The following is an 18,629-nucleotide window of genomic DNA, read 5'->3' as shown; positions in this document are numbered from 1 at the left end:
CCAGGGAACTGGGGTACCCTCCCTCCCAAGATCACATGCTGTCAAGGCAGGTATCAGTCTGCCCCCTGCAGGAAATGGAAGGGCTTTTCTAGAGTCTTTAGAAATGGTTTGAAGCCGGGTGCAGGTGGCTCACGCCTATAATCCTAGCTACCCAAGAGGCTGTGATCTGAGGATCTTGGTTCAAAGCCAGCCCGGGGAAGGAAAGTCCGTGAGACTTTTTCTCCAATAAACCACTAGAAAACTGCTGTGGCTCAAGTGGTAGAGCGCTCGCCTTGAGCTGAAGAGTACAAGGACAGTGCCCAAGCCCCGTGACTAACAACAACAACAAAAAATGGTTTACAGCTGGGCAGCGGTGCCGAATGCCTGCGACCCTAGCTCCTGGGAGCGGGAGGGTCGTGGCTAGAGGTCAGAATGTCCATGAAACTCCATCTCAGTGGAGGAAGCTGGACACGCCGGCCCACCCCTGCTGTGGCAGCTGCAATGGAAAGCGTGCAACAGGCAGACTGGTCCACTCACATGCCTGGGGAAGAAATGAGACCCCAGCTCAAAAACAAACAGTGCAAAAAAAGCCTGGAGGGATGGCTCAGCAGTGGGGAGTGAGTTCAAATCCCAGTACTCGCTGCCAGAAAAAGAGAAAAACAAAAAGGAACCAGGTCCTCTTGCCCCCCATCCCGCCCCACCCCCAGCAGCCGCGTGGCAAGCACTTACATGTGCAGAGACTTTTGTGCCTTCACTACCTCTTCTTTTGAACTGTAGCGGACCAGAGCATTTCCGTGGGGGAGGTTCAGGTGGAATGTTATCAGCGGGCCATGCTGCATGCACAGGGTTCGCAGAGTTGAGCCATCGATCTACAAGAGCAGCAGGGGAGGCGTGAGTGCCCAGGCAGAGTGTACCTCCGCTCCTCCCGCCGGGCCCAGGCCTCTGTCTCTTGACTCCCGCACACTCTCCTCACCCCAACTCTTCAGCTACTGCTGTCTTTGCTGGGGTGTCAGGCGTTTTCTCCTGCACCCGGAGGACAGGACCTGTCAGGGGTTCTGGCAGGGGGGCAGAGGCTAGGAGGGTGCTAGAACCTAAAAGCACAGGCCAGCTTTCCCCTGTATCAGTCACATGAATGCTCCCCTAACCTCAGAGCCCAGACTCCATGATTTTGGTTGTTCCTCTGCAAGCCGGTGTGGGAGCTGCACAATCAGACCTGGGCCTCGGAATGCAGCCCTCTGCCCCAGCTCCTTCCCAACCCCCACATCAGGGTCCGCCTCCTCACCTGAGGTGTAAGGTTTTTCAGAACAAGCCAATTTGTTATTCTCCCTGAGCTGCTCTCACCCCAGCTGGAACCTGCGTGAAAAGAAACCCAATCAGCTTGCCAGGATGGTGGCCAAGGGACCCTCACTCAAAGGCTCCACCCGCTCTCGCTCTGCAGGTGTTTTCTCCTACTCCGGCCTCAGCCAGGAACCAGCTCTACACCCGGGCATGGCTCAGTGCTCAGGAGAGCCACCCAAGGCCACCCCTCGGGCATCTTTCCATTTCTGAGGCTGAGACGGCAGTGTCCTGGTGTCCTTGCACCTTGCACAGGAGACACAGTTGATGACATGCATGCTCCTTGCTGTGTGGAGCTCTGGGGACTAAGAACCTACCATTACTTTTTTGTTTCTATGCTGGTCCTGGGGCTTGAACTCAGGGCCTGGGCACTGTCCCTAAGTTTCTTTTTGCTCATGGCTAGTGCTCTACCACTTGACCACAGCGCCACTTCTGGCTTTTTCTGAGTAGTTTATTGGAGATGAGAGTCTCAGGGACCCTCCTGCAGGACTGGCTTCACACTGCAATCCTTACATCTCAGCCTCCTGAGTAGCTAGGACTATAGGCGTGAGCTACCAGCACCCGGCTTTGCCATTACTTTTACCTAGCAGTTACCACAGGATCCCCCATCTTTCCTTCTCCATCCTTCCAAGGCAGCCCTTTTCTTAGTAAAGGGACTTGGAAACATGCTCAGGACCCCTCTCCTCATGAAAAGCTGCTCACTTAACACTCTGGTCTGTGCCTGTCGGCCCCCTAAGAATAACAGCATCCACTTTCACTCCCAAATGTTTCTTTTTTTTTTTTTTTGTGGTCGCCTGAATTTTATTTTTTTAATAAGATTTAAAGGGAAACATTTTTTTCCACTTATGGGGGGGGGGGATGCTAAAAAGGGGGATGACAGAGAATGCAACACATATAGATTTCTTCTGCTTTCAGATAATCTCATGTCAACACATTTTGCTGGAATAACATCATGTTTGATTTACAGACAAAAGACCCCAAGTAGCACGCAGAAGGGCCAGGGTACGCCCTGGGGAAGGGGGAGAGCACACTTTGCATGAGTGAGCACGAGGCCAGGGTCCCCTCCCCGGCTGCAGATACATCTTCAGAGTACGCGTCAAGCTTGATGGTATAACAGATGTACATTTCCAACAGTTCTTAGAAGTATTTCAGTAGATACGACACTCGAGAACACGAGGCGCAGGCACCGTGTTTTCCCAGTATTGAAACACACACACACACACACACACACACACACACACTCTTCTCCCTTATAGACTACAATGTTGTTGTCAGTTTCATACACTTTGACTTTATAAAGAGCTCCCTCAGGAAGCAATTTCTGTTCACTCCCAAATGTTTCTATTTAAGTGTACAGGCCAAGCCGCCACTCAAACAAGCCCAGCTCTCCAAGGCCTGTCCTGGTAGGTGATGGCTGTTGGCCACACAGTGGTCTGCTACCCGAGCAGAATGTGACCAGGCCCTTCTTCTGAGAAGGAATCCCCATTCCATTAACTTTAGCACTCGCTGTCAGGTCTAAATGTAAATGTTAAGCCCCCAGAGATGTGGTTACCGCCAAAGACAGCAATGCACACAACTGATTCCCTTGGGGGGCGGGTTAGGGGTTGGAAGGGTAGAGGAGGAGACATAAGAGTTTACTGTTTAGGTTCCTGTTGGTATTCAGCATATAAAGCACCCAATCCACCTGGACTGAGTCTGTTCTCCTACCTGGGGTATATCTGGCATCAGAATTCCCCCATCCTCCTCCTACACGAAGGGGAGAGTTATCCCACGTAGACAAGGGTGGCTTCTGACCAGTCAGTCCCGGAGGCGGGCGGGATGGAGCAGTGATGCTTTTAGGTGGCAGAGGGACCTTCCACAGCTCATGAGCCAGAGATGTGTTTGTAACTGAACCAGGAGACCATGTCAATTTGGAATCACTATTTCTGGCTACTCAAAGGAGAAAGGGGGGAAAAAAAAAGCAGAAAGGGAGAGGATATGAAAAGAGATTTTAAATACCAATAACATCCATTGCCCATAAGGAGCAAATCCAACAGAAAGCAACTATGAAAACAACCACAATGGAAAAACACTGCTAAAATCGAACTGTTGGAAGAAGAAAAACCACCCAAAGGAAACCCAGTCCTTTCCTCAAAGCACTGGCTATATACTTACCTGGCAGGGAGTTTCAGCACCTGAGACTCTTAGGACACAGTTCAAAACTCTAATCAAAATCAAAACAAAACAAATCCCAGGTGTAATCTAGCTACTGAGGAAGCTGAGATTTAAGGATCACAGTTTAAAGCCAGAAGTGGAGCTGTGGCTCAAATGGTCAAAGTGCCAACTAAGAGTTAAAAAAAAAAAAAAAAAAACAACAGGGGGCTAGGAAAGTGGCTCGGTGGTAGAGCGCTTGCCTTGCATGCATGAGGCCCTGGGTTCAATTCTTCAGCACCACATAAGCAGAAAAAGCCGGAACTGGCACTGTTGCTCAACTGGTAGAGCGCTAGCTCAGCTGAAGAGCTGAGGGACAGGACAGTGCCTAGTCCCAGAGTTTAGGTCCCTCAACTGACAAAACAAGACAAAACAAAAACAAAAAACAAAAAAAAACAAGGGAAATCGTAAGGCTCTGGGCAGAAACTCCCCATAACCCAAAAAGGAAAAGACAGCTACCCATGCACACCACCTCTGAGCAGTGGGGTGTAGGATTGGCAGTCGACAGCATGACAAACAACCCTGGGATGAAGAGCTGTGCATCTTCTAGCACTGTTAGCAAAGTCTGTGGCATGAAAACAAAGCCAGTGTTCTGTCAAGTGCGATGGCAAGTTAGGTGGGCCACACAGGTTATCATTGGACCGCGCAGTGCTGGTCACTGACAAGACATCTGAACTGCCTTCACTCAACCTGCCACGATCTCTGTAGCAATTCAAACCTCCTGCTGGGACTGGAAATAAAAAAAAAACTAGAAAGCCGGGTGCTGATGGCTCACGCCTGTAATCCTAGCTACTCAGGTTGAGATCTGAGGATCGCGGTTCAAAGCCAGCCCTGGCAGGAGAGACCTTGAGACTCCTATCTCCAATAAACCACCAGAAAACTGGAAGTGGCGCTGTAGCTCAAGTGGTAGAGCGTTCGCCTTGAGCTGAAGAGCTGAGGGACAGCGCCCAGGTCCAGAGTTCAAGCCCCACAACCGACAAAAAAAAACCCAAAAACTAGAAGATCCTCATGGGTGTGGATAAGGAACTGCTTTGGGTGATGCAGCCTTGAGCTAAGGAGCCAAGGCAGCTCCCCAGCAGTGAGCTGCGTGGGTAGGAGGAGACTGCTGGGCTGCAGGAGGTGACTGCTGGGCTCAGCACACTCAAAAAGAAAAACAAACACCACTTCCTCAGGAAGGGACTGGTGGTGTGATTCAGGTGGTACAGTACCTGCCCAGCAAGTGCAAGTGACTGAGGAGTTCAAGCCTCAGTACCACCAAAAGAAGACACTTTCCCCAAGATCCCCGAAGCTTTCTAACTCCCTGGAAAGGAGACACTAGGGGAGAAGCGGACAGGGAAGCCCACCTGAAGTGCTTTGTGCTGTACTGCTGAGGGGAACATTGTAGTTGGAGGCACGAATGGATGACCAGGCACTAGTTGAAGGCAGCGTGGTGTTCAAGGATGAGGATGACCCTGCACAGAAGAGGCCAGTCAGCACCACTGGAGACACTGTATCTGAGAATCAGCAAAGGCAGCCAGGCAGATCAGACTAACATCATGCCACAAGGGGAGCCGACGGTGCTCCGACCACAGCTTCCTGCTGGCCTTCAGAAGCAGACGGTGAGCGCACTAGCTGTTAACATTACATCTTGGCTCAGAGCAGTAGCTTCCTCCTGCTCCCTGTTTTCATGTGACTGATGAGAATATGCTGGCACAAGGAGGTGCACAACCAGGCAGACACCAGCTCTCCTGGCCACTGTGGGCTCTGAAGGAAGGCTGCTCTTGCTGATCCCACCTCCTACCACAGAACTACAGTGCCAGGTCTTCCAGGCACCTGGCCATGCACACCACTGAAGCCAGGCCTCTGGCCTTCTCAAGTATGCTGTGCCCTGAGATTCCCAAGCCTAGTCTTTCTCCCCGTTTTGAACCTGCTGGGTCACAATTCTGCTAACAACAGCTCCCTGACCGTTCCTCTCAGCCCATCATGCTCATCACTACCACATGACACCTTTCCAGTCATCTCAACACCTCAATGGTGTACCTCCCGTCATATCCAGTCTGCCCTCCGCCTCCCTCCCCAGAACCTCCTGTAACTCAATCCATTATTTTCTGTGGAAAATAATGGCCACTTTAGAATGCAGATTCTTTATTACCATTATGATGTGGAAACATTTGCTTTCTATTATATATTTAATGTAAAACGCTGGCTGCCAGCTGGGCACCAGTGGCTCATTCCTGTAATCCTAGCGACTCAGGAGGCTGAGATCTGAGGATCATGGTTCAAAGCCAGCCTGGGCAGTAAGGGCCTTGAGACTCTGATCACCAATTAATCACCAGAAAACTGGAAGTGGTGCTGTGGCTCAAGTGGCTGAGCACTAGCCTTGAGCTGAAGAGTGCAGGGACAGCACCTAGGCCCAGAGTTCAAGTACCATGACCAACAACAACAATAAAAAGTTGGCTGCCTTATGTCACATAATTACATTTTACACAAAAAAGTCAATTACGGTTACTATTCCAAAAATTGCTCTTACATTTCTTTCAGTGCAGAACCATGGACAAAATATGTATAATGCCTTGAGATAGAAAACAGCCACATGGTGCTAAGTGGGGGGTTTACTGGAGAAACCTCTAGAAAGCCAGCACTGATCCTAAAAGTGATCATGGCTCCAGTCTCTCAGCAAAGACAGATGGGTTCCTGCAGAGAAAGGCCCAGGACAGCGGAGCCAAGCCCCTACAAAAATACTGACAACAAACACCTGATCACTTGGTTCTCCCTTCTCCTGAACAAGTGTGATAAACCCTTAGAGTGTTAAAATGCTGAAGTCATTTATGGAAAAGCCAAGAATTCTGCTTTCCTAAAGCTCAAAGTTTCACCCGACTTTGAGTCATTCCTAAAGCATGCACTGGCTGTCATTCCCACTCACCACTGTTCCTGTCCCTGAGGTGGTCGACTTCCCGCACAGTATTAATTGAAAGATTGTTTATGACACTGCCAGGAGTGACGTAAGGGTCAGTTTCGGGGTCAATGTTTGGATAACCTTTCCATGGTTCACCAGGGCGAAATTCTGGAAGTGGAAATTTAAAATTAGTTCAAGGTTAATCATCATTTAAATATTCATTATTAAATACCCCCAACTCCTTAATATTCCTAAAAAGGTTATGTAAAAAGTTCATGCAATTCTCAACTATTTTCTAATTTATAGTAATGCAAACAGTATAAATTAAGCTATTTTCCACAAATAACTTTCAAGTTCTTACAAATGAATCCATGAGTAGATAGATAGATACACATTGTTTTTTTTTTTTTTGGTCAGTTCTGGGGCTTGAACTCTGGGGCACTGTCCCTGTGCTCTTCAGCTCAAGGCGAGCACTCTACCACTTGAACCACTGCACTACTTCCAGTTTTCTAGTGGTTTATTGGAGATAAGAGTCTCATGGACTTTCCCTGCCCAGGCTAGCTTTGAACCGTGATCCTCAGATTATAGGCGTGAGCCACTGGCGCCCAGCTAAAAATGCTTTTTAAAGCAAAACAGATCCAAGCAGGACAAAGCAGGCCACAGGTACATTTCTGGTGATTGCTTAGCACAGATGGAGGGGATAATGGCTCAGGGCTTTTGATGACACCCTGGCCCGTCCCCCGTTGCTCCCAACCCCACCCCAGCGGAATTGCTCTACCTGCCCTGCTCACAGCAGAGGCACCAGGAACTTCTAGGCACACTATCAATCTGCTTTCACTCTTCTTTCCCATCATCATTTCTGCCCTCCTTATCAGAAGGGATCAATCTAATCACACAGAACCAAGCTACATCACTAGAAATCCACATGTGACAAACTTGAATGGAAACAGAGACTTGTGAGAGAGACTACAGATGCTACCATCTTACCTGGTGGCCAATTAACACTGCTAGAGCCATTAGGCGATTTGGCACGTGGCCAGCCATCTCCTATTGAACCCGGAGGACTGGCTGGTGAAGTACTGCTGTTCATAAAGTCATAGGGAACAAATGGAGACTCTTCCAGCCTGAAACCACTTGAAATAGCACCTGCACAGGGAAAGATGATAGTGACACATAAGAAAACACTATCTGTAGGACATGGTACACATGTGTGACCCAAGCTATTCAGGAGGTACAGGGAGATGGAACGCAGCCTGAGGCTAGCTCTGGGCAAAAGCCAGAGGCCCTATGTGAAAAACAACCTAGAGCAAAAGGAATGAGACATGACCTAATTGATAGAGCACTAAGCTTGAGTTCAACTGCTCCCCTCAATATATCTATACATGTACCATCAAACGTTTTTTAGTTTCTCAAACACAGTAAGAAAGCTTCTATGAGGTATGTGGGTTCCCAGCTGCTTTGTCAATGATGTGAAGATGCAGAAGGGAGCAGTGTGCTCTTGGACAGAACCTCATCACTTTTAACTCTATTACATGTTAGGAGTGTAATATTTTACTTGAAGAAGAATGTTTGAATATGTTCAAGTGGATTTCATTTCAAGGACACAAAGATCACAGCCATTGAAAAGTAAGTCTGTATTTTGTCCTAAACAGAAAACAGGAGCAATGAACTCTTTGTTGGAGAGTCAAGTTTTTGGATTTAAATAAGGAATCGAGCAGGAAGACAAAGGATTGTGACAAGAAAAAACAATGGTGGGCTGGGAAGGTGGCTCAGTGGTAGAGTGCTTGCCTCGCATGCATGAGGCTCTGGGTTCCATTACTCAGCAGCACATTGACAGAAAAAGCCTGAAGTGGCACTGTGGCTCAAGTGGTAGAGCTGAGGGACAGCGCCCAGGCCCAGAGTTCAAGCCCCACAACCGACCAAAAAAAAAAAGAAAAGAAGAAGAATAAGACGAAAAGACAACAATGATCACAAGTCCTGCAAGTGATAAAGAAGTGTATTCAAGCAACTAGGAACCTGTGATGGAGTTAACAACAATCCTTCTTTTCTTTTGGTCAGTAGTGGGGCTTGAACTAAGAGCCTGGGTGCTGTCCCTAAGCTTTTTCGCTCAAAGCTAGGGTCCTACCACTTTGAGCCATAGTGCTACTTTCAGTATTTTTCAGGTGGTTAAATGGAGATTAGTTTCACAGACTTTCATGAGTAGCTAGAATTATAGGCATAAGTCAAGCTCTACCACTTGAGCTATAGCACCACTTCCGGTTTTCTGGTGGTTTACTGGAGTTTCACGGACTTTCCTGCCCAGGCTGGCTTTGAACCGCGATCCTCGGATCTCAGCCTCCTGAGTAGCTAGGATTACAGGTGTGAGCCACCAGTGCCCAGCTTAGGTTTATCACTTTTAAGAGAAGGAGTGAATGTAATGCATACCATGTTTGCTGGAGTTCTGATCCAAAGATGTGTTCACAGAAATGCTGTCCACTGTAGTCCACTTCCTTAGTCTTGACTGCGGCTCTTTAATACTGTTCACATCCATATTTACATTCAAGTTTGAGTTCAAGCCTTCAACATTAAAAAAAAAAAAAAAATTCATGAAATTTAGAATTTTCCATCTGGTGCCACACTTATATTTTCTTTTCTTTTTTTGTTTTTTGTCGGTCGTGGGGCTTGAACTCTGGGCCTGGGCGCTGTCCCTCAGCTCTTCAGCTCAAGGCAAGCGCTCTACCACTTGAGCTACAGCGTCACTTCCGGTTTTCTGGTGGTTTATTAGAGATAGGAGTCTCACAGTCTCTCCTGCCCGGGCTGGCTTTGAACCGCGATCCTCAGATCTCAGCCTCCTGAGTAGCTAGGATTACAGGCGTGAGCTCACACTTACATTTTCTAGAAACAATGTAGCTAACTTAATATTCCTTAAACAAATTATTATCCTGCAAATGTCACAGTCAGACAATAAAGGCAGGCAAGCAGAAAAGACCCTCTGTGCTCCTAGCTGAGGCCAGCACATCATTGCAGAGAGGAACCTGTTCTAAGTTATCAGAGGGCATCTCATACAGATAGCTCTAGAATGTTCTGCAGTCCTGGGCTTTCAAATTCTAAGTGTTAATGCTCTGATCATGTTACATATAGAAAAATGATTTCTCCACATAACTATTTTTTGGCCAGGCCTGGGGCTTGAACTCAGGGCTTAGGCACTGTCCCTGAGCTTCCTTTAGCTCAAGGCTGGTACTCCACCACTTGAGCCACAGCACTACTTCCAGCCTTTAGTTTACTGGAGATAAAGGTCTCAGTCTTTCCTGCTCAGGCTGGCTTGAAAACACAATCCTCAGAGTAGCTCCTGAGTAGCTAGAATTACAGGTGGGAGACACTGGTGCCCAGCTTGAGAAAAGTTTTGTTTTGTTTTGCTAGTCAGTCCTAGGGCTTGAAGCTTGGGCCTGGGCTTTGTCCGTGAGCTTCTTCTGCTACTCAAGGCTAGCATTCTACCATTTGAGCCACAGCTCCACTTCTGATCTCCTCAGCCTCCTGAGTAACTAGGAAGACAGGCTTGATGAGGCACTGGCAGCTGAGAAAGAAGTTTTAAAGGGGTCTAACTATGAAGTTTGTAAGTGTAATCCTAATACAGTCTACCTATTCAGATATCTTACATGATCACTCATACATAGTTGTTTCTAAAGGAACAATCTCTTGTTTTTGAAACACACAGATGGGCTTAATGGAGGTGAGGGCATGGTGACTCTCTGAAGAGGAGCACTAGCTGGATGAGGTGGCCTAAACCCACCTATAGGAAAGTTGCTGAAAGCATTGATTGGTGATGGCCCTTTTTGCAGCTCCGGTGTAGTGTGGGGCATGACATTGTCGAGGAAAGACTTCATGGCTGGCTGATGGAGTGATTGCTGCTGGGATGGCGGAGTCTGTTGCTTCACCAACAGGTTGGGATCCAGCTGGCGAGACTGCTGCATCATTTGCTGTTGCACACTGAGAGGCCGACTCTGAAAAAAAGAAAAAAAAAAAAATTAGGGGAAAGTCTTTACAGATAGACAGCCACGAACTTCTCCCTCCTCAGTTTATTTCCTTTTTAGCAGAAAGGTAAATGATGACAGTGTAAGGGTTAAGATAATTCATAGGCAAACAGCAGATTTAATAAACAACTCTCTTGATTAGATTTTAGTAAAATGCCACTTGCACAGCAAACAGAAGGGTCTGACGCACCTGCTGTTCTTGCTGCTGCCGGTTACCAGAAGGCACGCTTCTCTGACTCTGCGCCCTTTGCTGCTGCGCTAACAATCGCTGGAGGAGGCAGAAAAGGGTAGTCATTATCATCTAGATACCATTCTGCACTTCAGAATGACTATAGGGAATGGACCCACAGAGCTGCAGTGATAAACCCTGCCTCTTCTAGGGTAGCCTCTTCCTCCGAGTCTAGCTTCCAATCATTGTGCAAAAATGCACTCTTAAGTTCAGTCTGCAGCACTCTGGTGGACCCAGGGCCTTGGCACACGTTACACAGGCACTCTACCCACCCCTCTAGCCCTCAATTTAAACATTCAACTCTGCAGGATCATGGTAACCGAACCACTACCCCAGACATGACCAGACATCCTCTCTAAGCTTTCTGCTCTTCTCTTAGAACTCCACACCCGTCCCTGGACCTTGTCTGCCTCCTGGAACAGGAGGTAAAGGCAGATGTGCTACAACAATGCCTACTTTACTACAGTACTGTAACTTCCTGCACTTCAGTCCATTCAGTGAGTGTGACCATTCTTCTACTCACCTGTAACTGGGAGATCTGAGAAAGCTGGTTTAGCTGGGAGAGCTGGTTCAGCATGGCTACCTGCTGAGGGCCAAAGAGCGGGTTCAGGCCACCGTTGTTTGGTGCATACTTCAGCAATGAAACTGGAACCTGAGGATCACAATGGTTACGTTAACACTGATGATGAAGTAACTCACACAAGCTAGATGTACTACGCATTTTAATTATTAAGACAGCTATTAAAGTAGTAAACTACTGTCCATTGAGGGGCTATGGTCCTTCTAACTGCCTTACTAATTATTGTTATTTGGGATAAGTAAAAATGACAAATTTTAAAAGACAGCAAATTTTCCTTTGCTGTTGGTCTTTCTTCCAAAATGTTTTGGATTTGGTGCATCTCAAAGAATCCAATCAATATGATGTCTGACTGGTCCTCACTCAAAACTGCCCAAGGCTCTTCTCCAGGGCTTGAAAGCTCATTTACCTGAGGGGAGAGTAATGGAGGAGGCACTTGAGCACGGAGATTAGGCTGAGATGAACTAAGAGGTTGTGCTGGAGGCTGCTGCATGCCCCGGGGTTGTGCTGCTGTGTTTCCAACACCAAACATACTGGGATTGCCATTCTAGAAAGCACATCAAAGTAACAGGGGAAGCCTTTAAGGACATATATCTCTCCATCAAATTACACTACTGACTTAAAAACAGTAACAAGAGATCTTATTACGAATATAAAGCATTTAACAGAGAGCCTAAAATACACGTCTGGACTTACCTGTCTAACAGAATTCAAGTTTTGCATACCCAGCCCTGCTATGGAGCCAAGGGCCTGGTTAGGTAGTGCACTATTTGAAGGGGGAAGCTTCATGCTTTGACTGGACATAAACTGCATGTTTTGGGATTCATCTGCTACAATGCCATCCTGATTGGACAGACAGAAAGATGTGCAACACCAGCCAAGTAAACAAGTGGAAGGGAGAAATCATTGCAGGAACAGAAGTCACATGACATTCCAGCATCAACAGGAAACAGGTAGAAAACAGAAGAGATCGTATTAGTGTTAATTCTAGAGTACAGAAAAAGAGCCAAACATATTTTATGGGTTTAAGAAGGAAACATGAATGCAACCCTTATGCTAATAAATTGAGACAATAAAGGAGACAACGATCTACAGATAAATTTCATAGGACTTGGCACTGGATTAATCTATTTTACAGAAAATAACTCTAAACGGTAATGTAAAAATCATGCTATTCTGAGTACTGATTTATTAGTCACAGAGATAAAAGAAGGGGGAAAAACTCTTACCTTATCAAAGTAAGGACTGCGCTCCATGGAAGACTCTTTGGAAATCTGAGGCCGAGAACTAGTGCCTTTCCCGACCGTCCGATTGTAATCACCAAGATTGAGGCTATGCTTATCTATCTCCATCCGTTTGTCTTGTAACATTCCTAATAAGTGCAGGAGACCGTCATCAGTAGGAAGACAACTGGTTTCACACGAATGTACACTGAAAGCACAGTACTCAACTTCCCTGAATGACTGAAATGACTTCTGCTTTGATACCGACATACGAAAACACATTTGCATTTCATAAATCTTGCACTATTCATAGATGGAACTGCGTTGTAGCAATATTATTATCTTTTAAACCAATGGATGTGAAAATAGACCAGTAAACACAGTGGCTAACAATCATCACATTTTCTTTTTCTTTTGTGCTGATACTGAAGCCTGATCTCAGGGCCTCGTGCTCTCACAAAGCTTTTACATCTCGGCTGTGCGCTATCATTTGAATTACACCTTGAGTTCCATCATCTCTCTCTCTTTCTTTCTTTCTTTTTTGGTCAGTCATGAGGCTTGAACTCTGGCCCTGGGCACTGTCCCTCAGCTCTTCAGCTCAAGGCTAGTGCTCTACCACTTGAGCCACAGCACCCTTTCCAGTTTTCTGGTGGCTTATTGGAGATTAGAGTCTCACGGCCTTTCCTGCCCAGGCTGGCTTTGAACCGTGACCCTCAGCTCTCAGCTTCCTGAGTAGCTAGGATTATAGGCGGGAGCCTTCTTAAATAACATAATACATCTTCTGTCACCTCTAATCTGCTCAGTCTTAAAAAAAGCATTTTCTACTATCAAGTAACAAAAACAAAAAACACACAGGAAAATCCCCCCACCCTTATGTGCAGTAAGTTAATGCTTGCAACTTGCTGCTATTGTCTCTATTTAACAGATGGGGGAGCTAGAGCCCAGACAGGGTAATGTCTTCCCCAAGACCTCTTCCCCAAGACTTCCTATGCTGACCGGCCCGCAATGATTATGACATCTCTTAGATTATCCTCTACCTCATCTTCTTTGTTAAGATATGGCCAGCCCTTGAACCACCATCCTATCTCAAGAAATCTTTTACAAGTGGCCAGATACCAGGCCAGGCTGGTCTTTCTCCTCTATCCCTGAGTCCACTGTCTCAAGCACTTGCAATATTGAGCAGCAAGACTGATGTGGTTAGTATACTATCTTGGTCTTTGACCTTTACCAACTTGCTTTCCTTAGATTTTTACTCACGATCAAGGTGTCAGTGATGAGCCATCTCGCTCCAAGTGATACCCTTCCCAGAGACAAAAGTCTAGCTCCCTTACACCTCAACTCAGTGCCTGACTGCTGGCTGGAGCATGTCCACTTCAGGGCTCGCTGTCACTTCTAACAAAGAAGCTCGCCCCCTTCTACTGCAATCTTTTTCTCAGCCCTCAAAGTCACCCATGGTTTCATTCCAACCACTACTCTGAGATGTCTGACATCACCAAAGTATTTACCCTGTATTTATCCTCATTCCAGGCAAGTGGAAAAGAATTTTAACAAGGAGGGGAAAAAAATTCTTTAAGTTACACACACACACACACACTTTTTTTTTTGGGTCCGGTCGTGGGGCCTGAACTCTGGGCCTGGGCGCTGTCCCTCAGCTTTTCAGCTCAAGGCTAGCACTCTACCACTTGAGCCACAGCGCCACTTCCGGCTTTTTTCTTTTTGCTTATGTGGTGCTGAGGAATTGAACCCAGGGCCTCATGCATGCAAGGCAAGCGCTCTACCACTGAGCCACCTTCCCAGCCCCTAAGTTACATATATTTTTTGAATGCCATTAGATTCATGAAGTAATGTCTCAGCAGGGACCTGAGCAGTCCATTCTTAGCACACGAGAACTCCCTGGAGCGCCAATACTTGACTGCTTTCTCTCAGTTAACAGTACAGTATTCACTGTAAACCCATGCTAGTTAGTTTGCATATTTGGAAAATCCCATCACTGAGTAATTCCCTTAACCAAATACAACCAGTTGTTCTTACAGGTCTCTCCATACTGTTGAGATTATGATTCATGATTTACATTACTTTTGCTTATACAAATAATGTTAAAAAGAAAAGGTCTTACATCTTCTCCACAAACTATTTCTATCCCTTCCAAAGTTGACTCGGGGGTGATCAACGCACAACTGGGCTCCTTAGACACTGATGCCTCTAAGCTCACACCTACAACCATTCATCCTCTTTCAAAACTCTGCTCACTTTACTTCTGAAGAATTACTCTAGCCTGTTCTGCTTCTCTCAGGATCATTTCTTACGTGTCATTACTCCCTAGGACTCTGTTTTGGATTCACTGCTCTACAGCCATCTGGTTACTCTAGTCCTTTGACTAGTTAATGGCAGTCGCCTTCTCCAGCTCTACCTACACCCTGGGCTCTACATCTAGATTTGACTGCTGTTTACTGGACATTACCACATGGTTTTCATAGCAACTTCAAACTCAGAATCTTGGTAGGAAACCTACTTTTTTTCAGCTATTCTTATCTCAGATACCCCACGAACACGTGTCTTGACCACTTTGCCAGCAGAGAGTGTTGGAGAGGCAGTGTGGGTAGAAAGGCTGGGCTTTCCAACCCAGGACTCACTTGCAGGTTTTGGTGGCTGGAATGATTAGCAAACACTCCTTACCAGCCTCTCCAGGGTCTGAATGGCTGGCAGCACTCAGTGGCTAGCTTCTTCCATATCTCAAAGTGGTTTAGCAGTGTCTCTGGTGAGCTACCTATCCATCAATAGCACTTTCTTTCATCTTAAAAGGCAGGTTTCAGGCTGGGAGTGTGGCTTAGTGGGAGAGTGCTAGCCTTGAGTAAAAGAAGCTCAAGGACAGTGCCCAGGCCCTGAGTTCAAGCCCCAGAACTAGCAAAAAAAAAAAAAAAAAGAAGTTTCCATTAAGTTTTACCAGTAACACATCACAACAACTTTTCTGCCATTCAACAAGCCATGGAGGCAGATTTTTGTTGTTGTTGTTGGTTGTGGGGCTTGAACTCTCTCCACCTGGTAATACCGAAAGGTGATCACAGACTGTGGTGATATTGTCAGGAATAGCAACTCACTTAAAACACACTGGAAAGCACAGGAGCCAGGCCTCCTGCTCTGGGTCAGGGTACTTTCACTATGGTCCTGTCAATGATATGCTCATTCACCACTAACAAACAAAGTCAAGCAGATTAGTATTTTCTCACCCCCAGAAAGGTCCATCTTATTGCTCTGTACATTTTCTTCTGGTGAGTCTCTCTGAAGAAAAAGCAACATGTTAGCAGACAATCAATGAAAACAAACAATACACTCTATTTTATTATCTGAAATCCAGGTGAATCATAAAGCTTTGTCCATTGTATAGACATGCACACTTTTTGTGGTACTAGGGTTTGAACACAGGGCCTCCTGCTTGTTAGGCAGGTGTTCTACCACTTGAACCACACACTGTCTCCAAATTTCTGTGTGTGCGTGCTGGTCCTGGGGCTTGAACTCAGGCCTGGGTGCCGTCCCTGAGCTTTCTGGCTCTAAGCTAGCACTCTACAACTTGAGCCATTCATCCACTTTTGGCTTTTTGGTGGTTAACTGAAGAGTCTTATAGACTTTCCTGACTGGGCTGGCTTTGAACCATGATCCTCAGATCTATTACAGCTATGAGCCACAAGTGCCCAGCTCAGGGGGAAAAAAAGAGAGATATGCTCAAAAATTTTTAGCTGTGTTTTCAATAAAATTTCAATAAATTACAAATAAGAATGGACCAGTTTTCCTCAACTTCAATCATGTGTTAAGGACTCAAAGATGAAAAATAAGGGCTGGAAAGATGGCTTCAGTGGTAAGAGTGCTTGCCTTGCATGCATGAGGCCCTGGGTTTGATTCCTCAGCACCACATAAGCAGAAAAAAGCTGGAAGTGGTGCTGTGGCTCAAATGGTAGAGTGCTAGCCCTGAGCTGAAGAGCTGAGGGACAGTGCGCAGGCCCAGAGTTCAAGCTCCATCACTGACAAAAAAAAAAAAAAAAAGATGAAAAATAATCTTCATCTTTGAAAAAAGGAAAAGAAAAGAAAACATAAATTATGGACTACCAGTGAACAAGTTAGGGACTAACAGTAAAACATACTTACCGAAAAACTGATGTTCGAGAACTGTTTAACAAACGGATTTATCCATGCTTCTTCTTGTTTGTTTCCACCTTTCATCATTCCCTTTGTAAAATAAAAGTAGAAAGATGCCATGGCCATTTCTATTTATCTGGGTATAGTAACGGATTAATATAAAACTTCAAGACAATTCCCAACTGATTTTTAGCCAATAATTTCTCCTCCAACCAACTCTTATCAGAGTTTACAATTTTAAAAATCAACATTTGATTTTCAACTTCCTTTGCTCCAATCCTCTGGTATAGCTGTAATGTATAGAGAAATCTCTAAGGCAAGCAGTCAGAAGGGAAAGACAGAAGCAAAGGGCCTCAACAACTACAAAAAAAGGGGGGAGGATCCTCTACAAAATGGACAACTTTCAGGAAGTTCTTAATTGACAAGTGGGTTGTGTGTTCAATTATTTGTTGTAATTTGGATCTTTGAAATTGTCATAACAAAGTAGAAAATCAGGATTATGTCCAAGTTAGTCCTAAGAAATCAATTTAACTCATAGCTAAATTATGATATGTGCACTGTACTGGAAAAACAAACAAACAAACAAAACCCTCTGTGTTTCCAGATGAAAAAGCAGTAAAAATGACATCTTGTGTGGCCTGGTGGCTCTCTGTGGCTGGCTGGACATGGATGGCACAGAAGCCGCCTGAGCTCAGAGGTGACAGTGAAGGCTCTCGTGGCCGTCTCAGCAGACAGGGAGGGAGGCAGGAGGCCTCCAGGCCTGGGGCTCTCCTTCACATGGCCAGCACAGGACCACTCCGTTTGTCTTGGCTCCTTTTCCCATTGCTACTATCTGTTCCTTCTGACTGTGAGACAGAACACAGCTTCATATCCCCCGCTAAATGCAGGTCTCTAAAGCAAGCGCCTAACCCTCCTCTGAGGTTGCTAAAGCTATCTTTGATCCTTTTTCCTGGTTCACTCCCACCCATGTCAAGTATTCTGTCCTTTCTATTCTAAAGTTTCTCTCAAGTCCAATCCCTTCTACTATGCATCCATTCTTGTTTCCCAATTCAGTATCTTTCTAATGTGAATTAATGAGAAGCTTCCTAAGATCCTTAACACTGGCCTCTCCTCTGCTTCAATTTGTATTTCATACCAAAAGTAGATTGCTCTCTTAAAAAAATAATTTTAAAGATTCATGACTCGTGTTGCTTTCTACTCAATTTCATTAGCTTTCTAATATTTAATACAGAAAAAAAAAATCCAATTCTTTGGCATTATACTGGAAGCACATTCATACTTGGTCCTTAAACTACCCACAGATCCAGCTCTCTTTTCACTTCTTTCCAGAAATTCTACATTTAACATGTCCCACCCAAGGCCCTTTCAAAAAACAGCTGATGGTCTATGACTCTCTCCTACTGCCCCATATGAGACTCTGAGCTCCTTGAAGGTGCAGCGCATATCTTAGGTCTATTTGAATCCCCAGCACCAAGCACAGTACCTGGCACACCGCAGAAGCTAAATAAATGTTTGCAGTTGCTTTCTAAAGATTTTTACTAGAAGAAACAAAGGAGAAAGAGTAAAAAGGTTACACACCCTTTCCCTTCTCCTTTTTTTGCCACTCAGACCCTGTAAGGAAAGACAAAGTCACAAAACAGCATGGTCCAGTGGGAAGAACACAGGGTAGGACTTAGAAGACCTGATCTCTCAAGTCCTTGCTCTGTTGCTTACTAGCTATGCAACTTTGGGGAAGTCACCACCTTTTCTAGTCTCAAAATTTGTCCTCAGTAGCCTATTTTAGAAAGTTATGACAATCAACTGACTATGTAAAACATGTAAAAGCAATTTCATAAGCTACATGGCAAGGCAATAGGCAAGTTCAGCCAAAAGAAAAAAAAAAGGTAAGATGACAATGGTAGGTCCTAGACTTAAGAATCCCAGGAATACAAGGGAGGGACTGTGATGGTCAGCTAGGTCACCTCCCCAATGGGTATGTGACTTCTAAGGCCTTTCAAAGAGTAATAGGGTGGGGAGGGGCAGACTCAAATCACTTGGCAGCCAGAGGCCCTCAGGAGGGCCAGACAGCAGCCCCAGAACC

The 18,629-nt window shown here is 45.8% G+C and overlaps 1 protein-coding gene across 6 annotated transcripts in view; it reads right to left on the bottom strand.

The window, feature by feature from the left end:
* Nucleotides 1-18,629, bottom strand: part of Tnrc6a (trinucleotide repeat containing adaptor 6A) — an 85,476-nt gene that overhangs the window by 2,150 nt on the left and 64,697 nt on the right. For 5 of the 6 annotated variants that reach the window (XM_042689773.1, XM_042689772.1, XM_042689776.1 and 2 more), the window contains 15 exons: nt 18,128-18,160; nt 16,559-16,639; nt 15,646-15,697; nt 12,425-12,567; nt 11,605-11,742; nt 11,142-11,270; nt 10,580-10,657; nt 10,149-10,359; nt 8,804-8,935; nt 7,367-7,525; nt 6,407-6,547; nt 4,848-4,955; nt 3,022-3,243; nt 1,262-1,332; nt 709-848 (listed from right to left, as the gene is read on the bottom strand). In XM_042689773.1, coding sequence (XP_042545707.1) covers nt 709-848; nt 1,262-1,332; nt 3,022-3,243; nt 4,848-4,955; nt 6,407-6,547; nt 7,367-7,525; nt 8,804-8,935; nt 10,149-10,359; nt 10,580-10,657; nt 11,142-11,270; nt 11,605-11,742; nt 12,425-12,567; nt 15,646-15,697; nt 16,559-16,639; nt 18,128-18,160 — 1,838 coding nt within the window. The remainder of the gene's footprint in view (nt 1-708; nt 849-1,261; nt 1,333-3,021; nt 3,244-4,847; nt 4,956-6,406; nt 6,548-7,366; nt 7,526-8,803; nt 8,936-10,148; nt 10,360-10,579; nt 10,658-11,141; nt 11,271-11,604; nt 11,743-12,424; nt 12,568-15,645; nt 15,698-16,558; nt 16,640-18,127; nt 18,161-18,629) is intronic. The other variant, XM_042689774.1, reaches the window with a different exon arrangement.

The sequence above is a fragment of the Dipodomys spectabilis genome, unplaced genomic scaffold (assembly GCF_019054845.1).
Source record: "Dipodomys spectabilis isolate Male_0828 unplaced genomic scaffold, ASM1905484v1 ptg000127l, whole genome shotgun sequence".
NCBI classification, from domain to species: domain Eukaryota; kingdom Metazoa; phylum Chordata; class Mammalia; order Rodentia; family Heteromyidae; genus Dipodomys; species Dipodomys spectabilis.
This window is presented reverse-complemented; position numbering and strand designations above follow the sequence as displayed.